This window comes from Macaca fascicularis, chromosome 9 (assembly GCF_037993035.2).
Source record: "Macaca fascicularis isolate 582-1 chromosome 9, T2T-MFA8v1.1".
NCBI lineage: Eukaryota > Metazoa > Chordata > Mammalia > Primates > Cercopithecidae > Macaca > Macaca fascicularis.
Window position 1 is genome coordinate 56,697,920 of NC_088383.1, and position 19,661 is coordinate 56,717,580.

Consider the following 19,661-nt stretch of genomic DNA (forward strand, 5'->3'; position numbering starts at 1 on the left):
ACTGCTGACTTTGTCCTTAGGAGTTCCTGCTTTTTCCTTCAACCTTCCAGGTGAGTTCTTTGTCCCCTACTTGAGCCCTCAGCACTGTGTAACCCGAGGTTCCAGGACTGAGTCACTGGTTTCCCTGTCTATTGTCCCTTCCCAGCGTGTGATGTCCCCAAGGGCAAACTGCCTCTCCTGCAATATGCCCGGGCTCACAGGCAGGAGCCAGCCAAGTCTGCTGAGACCCGATGGAACCAGTGAGCGCTGGCCTCATTCCTGCTTCAGAATGCCACCTTGTGCTCTGTGTCCCCCACTGAGGGACTCCCACGCCCACCCCATCTGATGGGATGTGCCCTCTTCCTGCCTTCCAGAGGAAAAGCTCTCTGCAGCTCAGGGGAGGCTGCCATGTGGGAGATCTGTACTTTTGGAACCTCGCCACTGTTTCCTCCACCAACATATAAAGGTCAATCCAGTTGTTGTTCACGCTGCCAGACCTAAAACAAAAGGAGACAGGAGACGTGGGTCAGGGAGATGAGTGCATCTGTCAGGTGGGCAAGTGTCTGCCCCACCCCCAGCCTCCCAGAAGGCTCTTAACAAGCTCGCCTGACCTCAGCACAGCTGAGGCTGGGGTACACCCCTCAGTGGCCACTGGATCATCCGAGGTCATGAGTTTCACCAGTTGAGTGGTCAGCATAAGGTGACCACCCAGCCCCATCTGCCTGGGACTGAAAATCTTCCTGGGATGTGGGGCTTTTGCTGGCCATCCAGGTGGCTGATCAGGTTAGGTGGGGCACTGTGTAGAGTGGAAATGGGAGAGAATGTATTGGTTGGAAAAGCCCCCAATGAACAATCCAAATATGGAAAATCAACCAAAAAAGTTTCATGTACGAGAGCATCAAACAGAACAGAATACTTAAGAATAAATTTAAACAAGGAAGCAAAAGAAATGTATACTGAAAACTGTAAAACATTGCTGAAAGAATTTAAAGACACAATAAATGGATAGATATTGCATGCTTATGAATCAGAAGGTAATCTGTATCAAAATCTCTACAGCATTTTTTTGCAGAAATAAAAAATTTGCACTAAATTACATATGGAATTTCAAGGGACATTAGTCATATAACAAAAGAAATCTGAAAAAGAAGAACAAAATTGAGGATACACATTTCCTGATTTCAGAATTTATTACAAAGCTACAGTAATCAAACTGTTATGGCACTGACATAAGGACTGACATGTAGAGCAATGAACAGAATAGAGAGCTCAGAAATAACCTGTCATGTCTGTGGTCAAATGATTTCCAACCAGTGTGCTAAGAACACTCAATGTGGGAAAGAACAGTAGTTTCAAAAAATGGTGCAGGGAAAATTGGATGTCTACATGCAAAAGAATGAAGTTGGACCCTTCTATAAACCATTACAGAAATTAATTCAAAATGGGTCAAAGACCTAAATGTAAAGGCTAAAACTTTTAAACTCTTAGTAGAAAACATAACTTTTATGACATTAGATTTGGGGATTTTTTTGGATATGGCACCAAAAACACAGGCAACTAAATTAAAAATAGAAAAGTCGAGAGTGTATCCAGATTAAAAATTTCGTGCATCAACGACGCTACCAAGGGAGTGAAAAGATAACCTGCAGAATGGAAGGAAATATTTGCAACTCATATACCTGATAAGGGATTAATATCCAAAATATACAAAGAACTCCTACAACAACAACGAAAAAGAAACAACAAAAAAATGCAACAACAAAAAAATGGGCAAAGAATTTGAATAGACATTTCCTCAAAGAAGATATGCAGATGGCCAATAAGCACATGAAAAGATGCTCCACACCACTAGTCACTAGGGAAATGCCAGTGAAAGCGGCGAGGAGATACAACTTCACACCCATTGGGTGGCTATTATCAAAAACTAAAAAATAACAAACGTTAGACTTTTGTTGGTGGGAAAGAAAAATGGTACAATCCCTGTGGGAAATAGCTTGGCATTTCCTCAGAAAGCTAAACATAGAATTACCATAGGATCCATCAATTCCATGCCCAGGTATATACCAAAAAGAAGTGAGAGCGGGGACTCAAAGAGATATGGGTACACCGGTGTTCATAGCAGCATTATTCACAATAGCCAAATGGCAGAAGCAACCCAAGTGTCCATCAACAGATGAAAAGATAAACAGGCCGGGTGCGGTGGCTCACGCTTGTAATCCCAGTGCTTTGGAAGGCCGAGGCGGGGGGATCACGAGGTCAGGAGTTCAAGACCAGCCTGTCCAATATGGTGAAATCCTGTCTCTACTAAAAACTACAAAAATTAGCCTGGCCTGGTGGCACGCCTCTGTAGTCCCAGCTACTCAGGAGGCTGAGGCAGGGAGAATCGCTTGAAACCGGGAGGCAGAGGTCGCAGTGAGACAAGATCACGCCACTGAACTCCAGTCTGGCGGCAGAATGAGACTACAACTCAAAAAAAAAAAAAAAAAAAAAAAGATAAACAAAATGTGGTACATATACATACAGAGAAATATTATTCAGCCATAAAAGGGATGAAATTCTGATGGATGCTACAACATGGAATAACCTTGAAAACATTATGTTAAGTGAAAAAGGTCAGACAGAAAAGGCCAAATATTATATGTTTGTATAATTATATTGTGTGACTCCACTTACATGAGGTACCTACAATAGGCAAACTCATAGATAGAGAAAATACACTAAAGGTCACTAGGGCTTGGGGAAAGGGAGGAATGGGGAGTTATTGTTCAATGGGAATAGAGGTGTTTTGGGTTTTGGTGTGGATGGGGTTTGAGACAGAGTCTCACTCTGTCACCCATGTTGGAGTGCAGTGGTGTGATCTTGACACACTGCAGTCTTGACCTCCCAGGCTCAAGCAATCCTCCTGCCTCAGCTCAGCCTGAGTAGCTGGGAGTAGAGGCACACATCACCATGCCTGGCTAATTTTTATATGTTTTGTATAGACAGGATTTTGCATGTTTCCCAGGCTGATCTTGAACTCCTAGACTCAAGCAATCCTCTCACCTTGACTCCCAAATTGCTGGGATTACAGGAGTGAGCTACTGCTCCCGGCTGAGAATAGGGTTTCAATAAGCAATGATTAAACATTTCTGGAGATGGATGGTGGTGGCTGCACAACGCTGTGAATGTACTTAATGCCGCTGAATTGCACACTTAAAAATGGTAAATTTTTGTTATGTATGTTTTCCCACAATTAAAAAATTACTCAAAAAAATACAATGGGTCACTTCCACTTAGAGGCCTAAAAGGTCACCTGGCCAAGAATAGAAGCACATGGGAGGCTGATTCATTTTCTTCCAGCTCAATCCAATGAATGAACCAATGAATAAGGAGTCTCATGAATAAGCTGGACATGAATGACCAAAGAGCCTCCCTGCAGGCAGTAGATGTTGTTCTGCCAGGAGGACTACTGCAAGACTCTCAGGGTCCCGCCCAGCTGCATGGTCTTTGGATGGGCTTTGGAGTCACACAATCCAGAGTTTCAATTCAGTGCCATGGATGTCTATCTGGAGGCTGTGGTGGGCCATTTCCTGGCCATGGCCTGCCTCATTGCCTCCTCCTTACAATGGGGCAATACCCTTTACCCCAGCCTTGTTAGGAAGAATCATTAAGGTTGCTTTTGTCTGCTCCCTTTACATCCATTCTAGGCACTCCCTCTGCATTCTCCGTCATCCAGTCTGTCTGGGATTGCATCAGGGCCTCTGTATTTCCTATGAGCTTCCAGCCTGTGACTCTGCCTTTCCTGGCAGGTCCCTTCATCCCCATCCTCTGTCATTGCCTCTGACCTGCAAATTCTCCCTTCATCCTCATCACACTTGGCAAGGTGAAAATGAAGATACCCTTTTTACAGATGGGAGACACGAAGGCACAGAATGACGAAGCAACTCGCCCAAGACTATGTGGCTAGTGAGTGGAGTCTGCCTGTCTCCAGAACGGAGTTGCTCCTTCCCCAAGAGTAGCAGAGCAGTTACAAACCATAGGAATTGGTGGGCTGGGGTGCGCATCCCCTAAGCATCAGTATCTGGGGGAATGAGAAAATTCAGAGGAACTTCAACCTGCGATGCTGGAAAGAGTGCAGCACAGGAAGCCGGAGTCTTGTCACACCAGCTGTCTCTGGATGCTTCCCCAACCTCCAAGAGCCGCCCTTGTCCAGGAACCAGATAGAAAAATACCTGCACTACTCACAGCCCAGGATTGTGGTGAGGTGCCAGGAGTGCAGGGAAAGGGCTTTGGAGACCAGAAAGCGCTTGCTCTCCTGAAGACTGCACCACTGCTGCTACTGAATAAGCACAGAGAGTATTCCCACCATACAGAGAGTATTCCAGCAGGAGGAGTGGGAAAGGGAACCAAGGCAATCTCTCCAAAGCTGAACATTGCCTCTTTCCTTCCTGGTGAGCCAGAAGGTGCCTAATACACAGCCCAGTTTCCCCAGGGCCACCCTGAAACAGACCCAACTGTTCCTGAAAGTGCAGGAACTATCACGTGGCTCTCCAAGTTGTAGAAGAAGCACTTAGAAGCAGCCAACCAAAGGCCTTCTCTAAGCAGTGACATTAGAATGACCAACACAGGCAACAAAGCAATCTCTCTGGGGCCCAGTAAAATAGAAGTTATTTGCGTGAAAAACAAACAAGCAAAACAACACAAAACCCCCAAACATCCACAGTGCGCTTCTGAGAACTGCTGAGAAGCAGGTCCGAGCAATCAGCTGTTGCAGCAGCCTGAGGATGAGGATGCTGACCCAGCTGTTGGGGGGACAGGGGATCATCCAGAACCCCTTTGGTGACTTATTTCCTCATCCAGGAGATGAAGCACCAGGGAAAAGACAGCCATGGCATTCTTTGTGCCTCAGAAAATCAGGAGGCCTAGGTCTGGTCTGACCAAAGGGCTGGCCCTGCTTTTGTGACGGAAGCTTGCATCTCTTTGAGTGGCGTCCTGTCCCTAGTGAAAAAGAGGTGGTGGCTCCTGAGGGTGACCCAGAGCCAGAGCTGGAAGGGACACTCACTTGTCCAAGATGAAGTAGAGGTCAAATGAGCCCTGGCATCTGTGACCTGCTTGCCCCTGGCGCAAGTGCTGCCTCCATCCTGGGCCATGGCGGTGGTGGGCCCTCCTGGAGCCCAGGGCCAGGCGTTGAAACATTCTCCAGCCAGGTCCATGGTACCGAAGGCTTCCTGCTCTAAAAAGCGGTGGAGGAAGCAGCAGCAGGAAGAGCAGGAAGCAGGGCCCCCAGCGGCCATGGCTCCTCATTATCTGGCCGTCCCTGTGACCCCACCTCACTCTTGGGTGCCTGTGCCAGGGCCCAGATAGGCTGAGCACAGGCCACCTCTGGCCACCTTCTCTGGCGCCTCCCCTTATGCCCAAGGGCCACACCCCTCCTCCTGCCCTTTCACCAGTGCACACTGCGGCCCTTCACCAGGTACCTCCCCAGATCGCAGGGACTAGGGTCAGCAGCTGGCTCTGGGAGACTTGCCTCCAGCTACCTGCCTGGCCCTTCCCCTACCCTGGGGACAGAATTCCTTTATGGTTGACAGGAAGGTTGACATGGTGACTTTGTGACCTGCAGCTCTTCCCAATATCCTGCATATTGACAACACCAGAGGGGAGGCACAAGACCTTTGGAAGGGCTACAAGAGGAAGCCTCCATTTCCCTTATAATAGCCCTCACAGTGTCCCTTAAAACCACTAGACCCTGCCATTTGTTCACTGGAAGAGTTAGCCCAGGTGACAGGTGAGGACATTGCTGTGGGTGAGGAGGTCAAGGACTGGGAGGCCAGAGTGTTGGCAATGGGAGGTTATTTGTATGACACTTAAGTCCCCCAGGAGATGGCAGATCTGGAAGAAGATGGAAACTGTGGTGTTGCCAGAGTCCTTGTGAGTGAGGGACATTCCAGTTCTCTACTGCTGTGTACCAGACCACCTACATTTAGAGACACACAACAGGCGCATTTTATTACGCTCACAGGTTCTGAGGATCAGGCACTCAGGGCAGAGTAGGGAGGGCTTCCTCATGTCTGGGGCCCCAGATGGGAAGGCTTGAGCAGCCCACATGACTTGAAGGATTGGGCACTGGAATTATCTGGAGGCTGCTCCACTCACAAGTGTGGCTCCTGGGCAGGAGGGCTCAAAAGCTGGGCTCAGCTGGAACTGTGAATGGAGACCCTACATGTAACCTCCCCGTGTGACCTGGGCTTCTTCCCAGCATGGCAGCTTCAGGATGCTTGGGCTTTTACAGGTGGCCCAGAGTTCCAAGAGTGTTTTCAGTGAGCACGGCAGAAATTGTAGAACTTGTTATAACCTCACTTTGGAAGTCACACAGTGTCACTTCCACTGTACTCTATTGGTCCAAGCAGTCACAGCTGCCAAGAGTCAATGGGAGGAACACAGGCCCCCTCTCTAGGGCAGGAGTGTGGACGAGTTCACATCCCAGTGTCAAAACTGCAGTAGGGGCTAGGCGTGGTGGCTCACGCCTATAATCCCAGCACTTTGGGAGGCCAAGGCAGGCGGATCACCTGAGGTTGGGCGTTCGAGACCAGCCTGGCCAACATGGGGAAACCCTGTCTCTACTAAAAATCCAAAAATTAGCCAGGCATGGTGGTGCGTGCCTGTAATCCCAGCTACTAGGGAGGCTGAGGCAGGAGAATCGCTTGAACCTGGGAGGCGGAGGTTGCGGTGAGCCAAGATCACGCCATTGCACTCCAGCCTGGGCAACAAGAGCAAAACTCTGTCTCAAAAAACAAAAAACAAACCAACAAAAAAACCAAAAAACTGTACGACCAATGCTTTGAGTGTGTGGAAAAACGTGGGCACTGATGAATGAGATTCAAACAGACTCAGAAAAGTTAGACTGTGACTGTTAGAAACACCTTAATTGGCTGGGCGCGGTGGCCCAAGCCTGTAATCCCAGCACTTTGGGAGGCCGAGGCGGGCAGATCATGAGGTTAGGAGATCTAGACCATACTGGCTAACATGGTGAAACCCCGTCTCTACTAAAAATACAAAAAAATTAGCGAGCATGGTGGCGGGCGCCTGTAGTCCCAGCTACTCAGGAGGCTGCGGCAGGAGAATGGCCCCCGGGGAGGTGGTGCTTGCAGTGAGCCAAGATTGCGCTGCTGCACTCCAGCCTGGGCGACAGAGCGAAACTCCGTCTGAAAAAATAAATGAATAAATAAAATAAAATAAGAAACATCTTAATTTTATTTTGTATGCACAAGAGTGATATACGATTAAAAATCCTTCTCTAATGAATCTAAAACATATCCCTCAATATGTGTAACATACAAATTACCAGTGATAAAAAGTATTGGGTTAGTTTGGTTTTTTGTTATTTGATTTTTTTGTTTTGGAATTGTATTTAATATAACGGAGTATCTTAAATAAGGGGCATTTCGGAATGAATGAAGCCTGGTATGTTTCCTTCAAAAGCGTATTTGAGCTATCTTGCTTCATATTCCTCTTGACAGTTGATATAAGCATACTTTAACATTTTTGCCTGGTGGTTAGTCATCTCCTTGTGATTTACTTTTTTATTTATTTTTATTTTTTGTAGAGACAGGGTCTTGCTATGTTTCCCAGACTAGTCTCCAACTCCTGGCCTCAAGGGATCCTCTGGCCTTGGACTCCCAAACGCTGAGATGAGAGGTGTGAGCCACCCTCACTACCCTCTTTGTGGTCTTAATTTGCGATTTCCTAATTACTAATGGGAACTGGTCACCTACTCACTTGATTTTGGTCGTTCATGGTTCCTCTTTGAAGTGCCTAATGACGGCTTTAGATGTCTTGGCTTTAGATGTCTTTGCTTTAGGTGTTTTTCTCTTTCACATTGATTCAGTAACAGTCTTTATATATTCTGGATATTAATCCTTTATCACTTGCTGCAAATATCTTCTTTTACGGTGTGGCTTGATTTTTTCACTCCATTTATTGTTTTTTAAACAACGCCTAAATTCTTAATTTTAAGGCACTTGAACTGTCATTTTCTACCCTGGGCCCCTCCCACCGTACTCCGGGAACAGCTAACTTCCCAGACACCTCTACGTTCTGGGGTCGCCGAGCCCGCCTTCCTGCGGGTCACAGCTGGGGCCTGGGAAGCGAAGGCCGCGGGTGCTCCTGGGAGGAGCTGAGCGTTTCGGATGCGGGGGAGGTGCCGCTAGCGGGGCCGCCAGGTCTCTCTTGTTGCCCAGGCTGGAGTGCAATGGCGCGTCTCGGCTCACCGCAACCTCTGCCTCCCGGGTTCAAGCGATTCTCCCGCCTCAGTGAGGTAAGGAGGGCCGGCAGGCCGCGGGGGTCCACGGCGCTGAGGGAGCCGCAGGCACCGGGCGCAGCCCTCGCCTATCGCTGAGGTCCGGCAGGCCCAGGAGCCAGAGGTCCGGGCGCCCAGGGTCAGAGGGCGGCAGCGAGAGCCGGCACCGCTTCCAAAGGACGCCTTCGCCCTCCTGCAGGGCCGGTCCTGGTCCGAGCCAGCTGGGGGCGGCTCCAGGGAGCTGAGCCGGGGTAGGGCCGGGCCGCCCGGCAGATCAGCAGGGAGCTTGCTCCTGGGTTGCGGTTACTCTGGCCCGCGGCGCCCTACCCGCCGGGGCCGCCCAACTGCAAGCCCCCCCCCGAAGGCGGGTGCAGCCAGGAAGGCGGGACTTGTTGTCCTCAGGGCGCTGGCGCCAAGTTCAGAGCAGCGCGCTGGGCTGGGCGGTGGGGGCGGCGTCTGCACCTCCTCCCTGTGCGCCGCCTGAGAGCCCGGGAGAGACGCGCGCTCAGGTCGGCCAAGACTGAGAGCAAGCGGGCGCAGGCAGCGGGCCCCATCTCACTTCCACGAAGGGCAGCGTTCTTGAGTCCTGCCTTTGACGGCGGCGGGGCGTGTTCTTCCCTTCCCTCTGTCAGCTTCCTCCAGCTCTCTCCCATGTCCTCTCTGAATTCCATTGCTGCCCCTGTCCCTTGCCTCTCTGCTTCTTGTCTCCTTGTCCTCTCCTGTTTCTCTCTCATCTCTCCCTTTTTCTCGTGTCTGCCTTATTGGCTATTTTCCTGTCCTCCTTTGTCCTTTTTCCCTCTGTCTCTCTTTCAGCCTCTCCCCTCACGCCCACTTCCACTCTCTCTATAGGCTTCCTTCTCTTCTGCAAGACAAAATTCTTCTTAGGTTTTTCCCCTAAGGTGACTTCTTGGCCATAATTGTTTGCATCCCTTCCCTCCCCTCACCGCCAATCCCTCTCTCTGTTCATCTTGTAGGGCCCCATTATTCTCATCCAGGGCTTGTGCTAGGTGCTGGCATCATCAGCCAGATCCTTTCTCCAATAGATTATATCCAAAGATCTGCACATGTAACCCGTTCAGTGCCTTTCCTGGGAAAAAATACATAGATGATCAAATTATGAATCTCTGAATTTTCAGGGTCACCTGAAAGAAAATACCTGGTTTTAGATACAAGACAATTGAATCCTTTTCTTGACATTTTGCCTTTACTCACAGAGGTACAGACGGCACAGCAGGAAGCTAAGCCTTGCAAAAGCTTTTAGGGGACATTGCCACCCACACCTTCTGTGCAATGCCAGGTGCAGGGGAGGGAAGGGACAGGATACAGACCTGGGTTATGGGAAGACGGTGGAAGGCCAGGGCTTTGCACTTGAAACCTTTGGGTGAGACTGACTGGAAATGAGAAATAAACAGTAAATTTCTAAAATATGTAGTTGCTTTGCCTCCTTAGAAATAATTGAACCTGATGTTGTGGTATATTGTGATCTTTAATGATATTCCAGCTTTTGACCAGCTTCTGTGGAACATCTCTACCCTGCCCTGCAGACTACCCTGTGACTGCTGGAAGTCCAGGCCCTTTGTTGCATGGAGAGGATGCAAACCACGTGCTGCAGCTCCCATGCCCTTTCTGAGCAGATTCCTCAGAGGGGGTGCCTCACATCAGAGATGAATTTCAGCCACTGTCTCCCAAAGAGGCAGATACAGAAACGTCACTCCTCTCAATGACCCTGAACAAAGCGCTCAACCTCTCTGAGCCTCAGCTTTCCATCTGTAAAATGGGCTCGGGCTAAGTTGTCTCTCCAGTCCATCCCAGACCTACACATGTACGACTAGTTGGATGAAGCCAGTTCTCCCCCTTTCTCCAAGAAAAACTGGTCTGCTTGAAGCCCCATTGCTGAGCTTCCATGAGCTCCCACAGAGAGACATACACACTCACACACATACACTCACACATACCGTCACATATACAGACACACACACAGTGACACACATGCACTCACACATACACACATGTATACATATACTCAGAGACACATAAACTCACCCGCACACACACAAATTTACACACATATGCATACACATTCACACACATGCAATCACACATATTCAAATACACACATGCACTCCCTTACACGGGCTTGCAAACTCATGCTTACTCTTTTTCACACACACACACACACACACACACGCACACACATCTCCCCAGTATAGCTAGTATTGTTCCTAGGTACAGCAGCCTGCCTGTGTCATCCTTCTGGTTCTGCTGCACCCGGCACCACCTCCGCAGGCGCCCCGCTGGGCTGCCTTCATGGCTGAGACAAAGTTTGCCAACCACAGCCATGCCGCCCTGAACAGGAGAACTGTCCAGCATGCCCAGAGTTAGGATGTGACAACCCTCTTCTCAGCACTAAAAATGGGGACACAAGGTGTCACAGCAGGACAGAACATTTGCTGTCAGGATGCTTCACCGTATAACATTAAGACTTAACATTTTTTGACTACGTAAGTGTCTACATGACAGATGCTCCTACAGCTTATTTTATTTAATTTTCACAACCACATGAGGTCTTGATCCAAGTGAATTTATCTTCAACCTGAAAAATGTCATCCTGATAAACTCAGGGCAGCATCCCAGCTTTTAGAGACCATCGTGGATTTGGTCACTGCCAACTGCTGATTTAGGTACCCCACCCAGCTTCACACTCCAATGCTAACATCCAGATCTGAGTAAGAAGAATGAGGAGGAGGAGGAGAGAGCAAAGGAGAAGATGAATACGTAATGATGAGAAAGCGAGGGAAGATGAAAAAAGGAAGGGGAGACATAATAATAGCAACGAGGAAGAAAAGGAGGAGAGAAAATGAGGAACTATCTGGGGACCTTTCATCCCACCCAGGACCCGCGAGGGTCACTGCTGTTGCTGCATCAGCACCATATGGAGTAAGGTCAGAGAGGCCAGGGCACAGGATGTCCTCCAGAACCCCAACAGAACAAGGGCCAGATCAAAGTCCCTCAAGGTGGAAAATGACATGAGTCTGGCTTCCCCTCATGTCCGTCTCTCCCTTGCCTACAGACTCACAGCCTTCCGCTTACTCTAGGATCATTCCCAGGGTCAACATCAGATTTGAGTCTCACCCACCTCCAGGCTTCATCCCCAATGCCTCTCCCACAGCACCTCAGATCTCATTCCAGGTCACACCATGCCCTGGCCAGGGCGTTCTCTGGGTCAGGGCCCTGAGCACACACAGCAGCCCAGCGCTGCCTGGCTCCTGCTTTCCTCCAGGGACCCGCCTGCGCCCTTTGCACCTGCAGATCCTCCTCTGTCCAGACCACTGTGGGCACAGTGCAGCTGCACCTTCCTCCCCTTCAAAGACACCAGCTGCCCTAGACGGCGATGGATCTATGAAGCCCTTGTTCTCCTTGCTCTGAACATGATATGAAAAGATGCTTTGTGGTCGTCAGCTCTCCTCATTAGGCTCAGCTCATGCCTGGGCTCTTGCCCCCTGACACTCTTTACTGACCCTCGTCACTCTGTCATTGTGAGTGTCCTGGGAAGGGCTCCTCTTGGCTCTCGTCCCTCTGACCTCAGCAAGACCTCCCTCTGAACCACACAGACATCTCTCATTACCACCCCACATCCTTCCTACTTGGAAGAACCAGATTAATTCCGGGTCTCCCCCACTGCTTTGAGAGCCCCCAGATCACAGGAAATCAAGTGATGATCTTTGAAACTTTCTGAAACTGAGCTCCCCAAGTCTACAGGGGATCTAACCATGCCTCGCCTTCTCCACCAACACAGAGCACACCTCCCCAAGGCTCCCAACCCACATGGGCCACAAATCGGGGTCCGCTATTACCCAACTCAGCAGGTGTTGCAGCCTGGGAGATGAAGTCTCACCAGCCCCACCATGTTAAAAGCTCGTGGTTCTTGGTTTATCACCCATCCCCTGGGCCCTGACTGCGTACTGATCATTCACTCATCTGGGAACCACTGGCCACATTCTCCCACATTATACCTTAACCAGGTTGTTCCAGGTAACCGAGACTCCAATCCAGCTCTGCTGTATCCAACCTGTGACCTTGGGCAAAGTGTGGATCATCGCCATGCCTCTGCTGTCTCACCTGTAAAGAGGGTCACCTTGGCTCTCTCTTCACTGGATTGTTGGAAAGATTAGATTGATTAGTATAGTCAAAGTGCTAAGGAGCCTGGCTCAGTAAATGTTAGGGGGATCAGTTCTTATCACACTGAGTGCAAAGGGATAGAGTCCACTCCATGGAGGCTTTCCCATCACTCCTGAGCTCTCAGGGACCAGTGACCAACAATGTTTAATGAATGACCAAATGGCCTGGGCATTTTTCCTCTTCCCGCTCCAACTACAGAAGAAAGAACTCTTGGCAAACAGCTGGATAACCTCTTTTTCCTGAGATGTCTGAAGGCACCCGCCCCAAGCCAACTGGCCAGCCTCCAGCTGTTCTGAGCTGCAGGTCAGGCACCAGATCTTATTCAAAGACGCCATATACCCCTGACCCCCCACCGAGTGCTTTGCTGCATCTACCTTTCTCTTCAGCTAAAACAAGAGCAGAGAATACCTCCTGTCTTCCAATCCTTTGGTGTCCCCAGTCTCTGGAGAAGCTTCCCAGACTCTTTTGGAAGATTCCAGAGGACAATCATCTATGGGTCTCTTCTGCCTATGGATTATAAGGTCCTGGGGTTTCCTAAGAAAGGGAATACACCTGTTATCCTCCTGGCTCTGGCATATTGAAGAAACTAAACACTGAAGGTGATCCAGGCTTTTCCAGAGGCTGGCTGGTGGTGCTGGGGAGATGAGCACTTCCTGGCCAGCCCCTGTAGGCTCTGTGGCCAGCTATGCCTGGACCCTTCTAGCAGCAATGCCTGCTGTATTCCAGCAAAGCCAAGTGCAGGAGTCCCAGGATAAGGCAGCCCCCAGTCCTGCAGTGAGGGCGGCCCTAGTACAACACAGCTTGGCCACATGGACCCTCATAGGGGTGGATGCGATCCCATCACCCACTCAGATGCCCAAGACTGTGCAGAAGCAGGGCCAGTGAAAGCAGAAGGCAGATCCGGTGCTTCAAGGGGCCCTGCTGTGCGGATTGAGAGTCTGCCATGTACATGGCTGAAGATGGCCAGGACACAGAACAGGGAGCAACAGCAAGTACTCATTGCCTATGGCCCAACAACGCCAACAGGCAATGAGTTGTGCAGTGTGGAGTGATATATCAGACATAATATGTGCTGAGGCTGAAGCAACATGGAAGTCACATAATGGGACTGAGTTAGCCCTCGGTGCTCTGCCTCCAGGGCATAACTTGTGTTCTAAGTCAGCCCTGCAACTCGCTACCTGCCTGACCTCAGGCAACCACTCTAGGCCTCCATCTCCTGATAAGTAAAACAGGAACGGTGATCTTCACTTCAGGGGCTCACTGACAGGACTCAGCAGGGCTCTGCGCATGCCAGGCAGCAAGAGCACAGGAACAGCAGCTCTCTTCCTAATACAACTAGAGAATAAAGGTGGAGCCCAAGATGGTGGTCCCAATTCCACTGGCAGCCTTCAAGGAAAAAGTCCGTGATTTTACTTCAGCTACACCTTCCGACCTTCCCAGGTTCCTACGATAGCATCACCCTAGGATAAAAGTACTGAAGCCCAAGACTTAACCTTGTAGTTTAAAAAAAAAAAAAAAAAAAGATGTGATTAAATCTTTACCAAATGTGCCACCCACTGAATTTCTGAAAAGAAATCTGCTAAGCCAAGCAGATACGATGATTAAAATTATTTGAAAAGTATACCCCTTTCCCTAAAATTTTGATATGTTGGAGGTCAGCGATTAGATGATTTAAAAGGGAATTTAACTCTTTATTCCAGAAAAAGTCTCATAAATCAAAGTTCCATGCACAGACCTATGATTTTGTCCAACACTCTTTGATCTAAAGTGAGCAAATTCTTTCATTAAACACACTTTAATCTACTTCCATAATATTTAATCTCTGTTCATTTCTGTGTGATTTCTCTATGACCATATTTCCTTTTCTGCATCAACTGAAAAGTTAAATTAGCTCAACGATCACAATAAACTCCATCATCAGGTTAAATTATTTCTAAGAATCCCAACTTCAAGCTTTAGCTGGTTATTAACAAGATATATACACACACACACACACACACATATACACACACACAAATATATGTATGGTATGTGTTTGAATATACAGACACATATATCATAAAAACTCATTAAAAATGAAACCACATCTCTCTGACAAGATTACATTTTTTAACAAGCAGCAGCAAAAAATGCCTTGATGTATAATTCTTCTCTTTTATCCCTCATAAATGAATCTGACTTGGTTTTCTAGATTTTTTTTCATTTAGTATGCATCTAAGACAAGTTTTCATATTAATGTAAAATATTTTTATCTTGGTCCTCCTGATGTACACAAAAACATTAATTTCAAATGCCAAAATTATTGTTATAAAATGTCTAATGTCTCTCTCAGGAGTAATTAGGTAACTTCATTTCTGTACATCAGTGACATTGGCAACTACGTATTTTAGAAATTTACTGTTATTTTCTTATTTCCAGGCTCCCTCAAATGTTTCAGGTTGAAAGCCCTGGACTCCCACTGTCTTGCCACAACCCAGCTCTGTATCCTGTCCCCTCCCTCCCCTGCACCTGGCATTGCACAGAAGGTGTGAGTCTCCTTTAAATGCTTCTGCAAGGCTTAGCTTACTCCTGCGATGTCTGTGCCTATTAGTGAAAGGCAAAAGGTCAAGGAAAGAATGCAATCAAGCTGTGACTCTAAAACCAGATGTTTTCTTTCGGGTAACTCTGAAAAGTCAGAGATTTATAATTTGATCATCTGTGTATTTTCCCCCTGAACAAGTTACATGTCCAGATCTTTGGATATAATCTATTGGAGAAAGGATCTGGGTCTGATGCATGGTTCTTACCCTAGCAGCAAGCCCAAGAAGATAATGGAGCAGCATGTCATGAACGGAGGGATGGGTGGATGAAGAGAAACGCAGCCCAACATGTCTCCCTAGAAGAAAAAATAAATCAAAAGGAGAATTCTTGCTTGCAAAAAATGAGCGTTGGATAGGGAGAATGAAAGAGAGAGTGAGGGGGAGAGAGAGGGAAGAGACAAGACAAGGAAATAGCCAATAAAGCAGACACAAGAAAAAGGGAGAGATGAGAGGAGAAAGAAACGGGATGGGACAAGGAGACAAGAGGTAGAAAGGCAGGGGACAGGAACAGAAATAGGACTCAGAGAGGACCTGGGAGAATGCGGGAGGAAGCTGGCGACAGAGGGAAGGGAAGGACCCCACAGTCAAGGTCAGGACTCAAGGGCGCTACCCTGGGGAAAGGCGGGGGAAATGAGATGGACCCCGCTGACCGCTCCCGCTTGCTCCAGGTCTTGGCCCACCTGAGGGCGCTTCTCTCCCAGGCTGTCAGGCGGCGCGCAGGGAGGGAGATGCCTACGCGGCCGCCACCGCCAAGGGCCCAGCTCGCGGCTCTGAACTTGGCGCCAGAGCCCTGAGGGCACCAGGCCCCGCCTTCCTGGCTGCACACGCCTTCCGGGCAGGGCTTGTGGGTGGGTGGCCCCGGCGCGGGAGGGTGCTGCAGGCCAGAGAACCCGCAACCCGGGAGAATGCCTCTGATCAGCTGGGCAGCCCAGCCCTCCCCGGGCTCAGCTCCGCGGACCGCCCTCTGCTGGCTCTGACTGGGCCGGGCGCCGGCGCCTGCGGGAGGGCGAGGGCGTCCTTTGAAGGCGGCTCCAGCTCTCGCTGCCGCCCTCTGGCTCTAGGCTCCCCGACCTCTCACTCCTGGGCCAGGGGGGCCGCGGCGACGCGCCCCGTGTCTGTGGCTCCCTCTTCGCCGAGGACCCCGTGGCCTCCCGGCCCTCCCTTCCCGCGCGACCTGGAGGCCCCGCGAGCGGCACCTCCCCAGCGCCCAAGTAGCCCAGCTCCTCCGGGAGCGTCCCGACGCCTCCGCTTCCCTGGCCCCTGCTGTGACCGCTCAGCACTTTGCCAGGAAGGGGGGCTCCGCGACCCTTAGAACATAGAGATGTCGGGGGACTTAACTGCCCCTGGAGGGTGGGAGGGGGCCAGGGCAGAAGGGCATGGTCTGGACTGAATGACCGTGGGTGGGTGGAGACTGCGCTGGGATTTGGAGGACCTGGGGTTTCCCCTGCAGTGGGGCGTGAGGGTAGATGGGGTAGAGTCTCAGGTAATTGCAGTTCTTGGTGCTGTTGCAGGCAAGTGTGCATGGGTTACCTTGCTTGAGCCCAGGGTGCAAAGCAGCTTCGTTTGGAGAAGGGAGAATTCTTGAAGTTCTGAAAGGGAAACCACCCCGAGTCCCTGCTCCCTCATTCATTAATTCCGTCACTCAGTGGGTGTTCTGACGTCGTAGGGGTGAGTGGGTGCGCGGAGATACCGTGAGGAAGCGCCAAGTTTCTCTCCGAGGCTTTGGAGGGTCTGTTGCAAAGATGAGATCCTCAAGAACAAAGGTAAGTCTGAGGAGGGGGAAGTTGGGTTCAGAACATACATCGAAACCTTAGAGATGGTCCTGTTACAGGAAAGGGGTCCCCATCTAAACCCCAAGAGAGGGTTCTTGAATCTTACACAAAAAATAATTCAGGGTGAGTCTGCAGTGCAAAGCAAAAGCAAGTTTATTAAGAAAGTAAAAGCTACTCCATAGAGTGGGACGTTCCTGAAAGCAAAAGGTGGAAAGCCCCCATCCTAGGTACAATGCTTGTGTAGGTGGGTAGATGTGCTCTGCAAAAGAGTTTGTGATAAAGGATTAATTTTCTTAATTACTATATTTTGCAAGAATCAATATTATCTTTAAAGCAAAATTAGGAATGCCTTTGTTCTCCAGATACTGGGATATCTGGACACTCCCAAGTCTGGATCTGTTTAGTAAACTTTGTTAATTTGTTCCCTTAACTGTGAACATCTAGAGGCTAGGAATGCCTAGCTTTCTGAGAATGCAGCCCAGCAAGTCCCAGACTCATTTTCCTAGCCCTCACTCAAAATGGAGTCACTCTGGTTTGACTACCTCTGACAGTGCTAAAGCAAAACTTTACTTTTATGGAAGAGATAACATTGAGGAATAGAGAGAGACATCAAATCCGAAATGCAGAACATCAAAGACAAATTAAACAATTTGAAAGTCACCAAGCTCAAAACACAGATTTCCCAGGAAAGACTGGCAGTGAAACAGATGATAAAGTTGCCACAGCCACCAGTGATATGTCCTTGGGTGTCTCAAAAATAGAATTCTGTATCTATCTGGAATACAAAGTGTGAGCACAAAATGAAGGTATTGTCAGATGTGCAGAGTGTGAGTTTCTAACCTGTACAACCTTGATGAAAGGAGCAAGAATGTATATTTCAGAAAGAAGGAAACAACTTGGAAGAGTGGAGTTCAAGAAACGATGGTGAGCAAAGAAGCTGGGAACACGCTGATTAAGGTGAGTGGCTAGATACGGAAAATAATGACCATCACCAATATGGGGAGTTTTCTGAAAATAAAAGGAAAGAATAATTTCAGAGTGGAGACCAGTTTCAGGAAAGTTTATCCAAGCAGCTGGGGAGACCTTGAGCCATCTGAGGAGTCTGAGATTTCCTAGGCATGGGCCTACCTTCATATCCCTGCTGGCCTCTGGCTGGAAGAAGCCTGTGAGGGGTGTGGTCTTTCTGTGAATGTGGTGGTCCACTGATAGAGAGTGGATTTCCAAAACACTCCCTTCCCCCAGTCATACTCCCCAGAGTCAGAGATCTGATTGGTGCAGTTTTGTGCTCCCCACAATGTACTCAACTTGCCATTTAAAGTCAGAATTTGTCTGCTAAAATCCAATCCAGCACCGTGGCTTATGCCTGTAATCCCATAGCTCTGGGAGGCAGATGTGGGAGGATTGCTTGAGGCCAGTCTTTGCAACATAGCAAGAACCTTTCTCTCAAAAACAAACAAGCAAACAAACAAAACAAAACAGAAAAACAAAAAAACCACAGAAAACAAAATTAGTCGGGTGTGGTGGCGCACACTATAGTCCTACTTACCAGACTATGGGAGGCAGGAGTATCACTTGAGCCTAGAAGTTCCAGGTTATAGTGAGCTATGAGTGCACCACTGCACTCTAGCTTGGGCAACAGAGTGAGACCCTGACTCTTAAACAGAAATTGGCTGGGCACTGTGGGATCATGCCTGTAATCCCAGGACTTTGGGAGGCCAAGGTAGGCGGATCATTCGAGGTCAGGAGTTCGAGACCAGCCTAGCCAACATGGTGAATCCCTGTCTCCACCAAAAAAAAAAAAAAAAATACAGAAACCGGATGTGTTGGTGCACACCTGTAGTCCCAGGTACTTGGGAGGCTGAGGCACGAGAATGTCTTGAACCCAGGAGGCGGAGGTTGCAGTAACCCAAGATCGCACCACTGCGCTCCAGCCCGGGCAACAGAGTGAAACCATGTCTCAACAACAACAACAACAGCAACAACAACAACAAAAACAAAAACAAAACTAGCTATATATTTTCAAAAAGAGACACATCTAATACATAAGGACATTAAAAAGTTTAACATAAAAGGATGGGAAAAGATACAGAGATATGGTTGGGATGCTGGGGAAACCAAAAGGAAGTGGGAGTCTTCAGCACAGAGAAAGCGTGACCAGGGTTTGAGAGGATCAGTTCCCAATCAGCTGCGTTTTACAGACAGCCGTAACAATTCTAAACTTGCATGTGCCTAATAAAATAAAACAAAAAACATAAACTATAAGGAGAAATTGTGAAACCCACTATGCATTTGAGAAATTTCAACACGCATGTGTCGAGTAGACACAATGTTTCTAAAAATTTAGAAGATTTGAACAACACAATTAATAAACTTGGTTTTAATGGTCTTCTAAAGAATCCTCCCCCAAATCATGTATTGAAACAAATCTCAATAAAATTCAAAGAAATAGTGTCATACAGACCATGTTCTCTGATTATAATGCGATTAGGTTGGAAATCAATGACAAAAAGAATTTTTTAAAACCACATAAAATTGGAAGTTGAAAATGGAATGTATCAAAGTAGAAATCAACACTGAAATTAAAATATTAAAATCAACTTATAATAAAATATTACATATGAAAACTTATGAGATTCAGTGAAAGAGAAACTTAGAGGGAAATTTGAGGCCTATTAGGTTTATTTTGCAGCAAAGAGGGGTGAAAATAAAGAGCTAATAATCCAAATGAAAATACGAGAAAAAGAGTAGCAAAATGAACCCAAAGAAAGTGAAAGGTAGAGAATATTAAGTAAATAACTATAAATAGAAAACAAAAATACAATAGAGAGTAATAACAAAGCTAAAGGTTATTTGAAAGCTTTGCTAACATAGACAATA

The 19,661-nt window shown here is 48.3% G+C and overlaps 1 protein-coding gene and 2 long non-coding RNA genes across 20 annotated transcripts in view; 1 reads left to right on the forward strand and 2 right to left on the reverse strand.

Moving 5' to 3' along the window:
- Positions 1–843: 843 nt before the first annotated feature.
- On the reverse strand, positions 844–8,564 carry LOC141407673 (uncharacterized). Its single transcript, XR_012417705.1, has 2 exons — positions 7,735–8,564; positions 844–7,160 (listed from the first exon to the last, which is right to left on the reverse strand). It is a non-coding gene; the product is annotated as an uncharacterized lncRNA (long non-coding RNA).
- LOC123575473 (uncharacterized) overlaps positions 8,147–19,661 on the forward strand; it is a 79,195-nt gene continuing 67,680 nt past the window's right edge. For 9 of the 17 annotated variants that reach the window (XR_012417699.1, XR_012417700.1, XR_012417703.1 and 6 more), the window contains exons 1-3: positions 8,147–8,272; positions 9,756–16,775; positions 17,645–17,741. Coding sequence is in view for 11 of the 17 variants with exons in the window: in XM_074001586.1 (XP_073857687.1) it covers positions 17,706–17,741 (36 nt within the window). In the remaining 6 variants the exon portion in view is untranslated. Of the gene's footprint in view, positions 8,273–9,755; positions 17,742–19,661 lie in introns of all 17 variants that reach the window. The other 8 variants (XM_065520690.1, XM_065520686.1, XM_065520688.1 and 5 more) reach the window with 3 other exon arrangements.
- On the reverse strand, positions 8,925–15,781 carry LOC135965089 (uncharacterized). 2 transcript variants are annotated; one of them, XR_010577948.2, is made up of 6 exons: positions 15,693–15,781; positions 15,220–15,308; positions 12,842–12,967; positions 12,268–12,373; positions 9,583–9,645; positions 8,925–9,341 (listed from the first exon to the last, which is right to left on the reverse strand). It is a non-coding gene; the product is annotated as an uncharacterized lncRNA (long non-coding RNA). The 2 variants fall into 2 exon arrangements; XR_010577949.2 differs by lacking the exon at positions 9,583–9,645.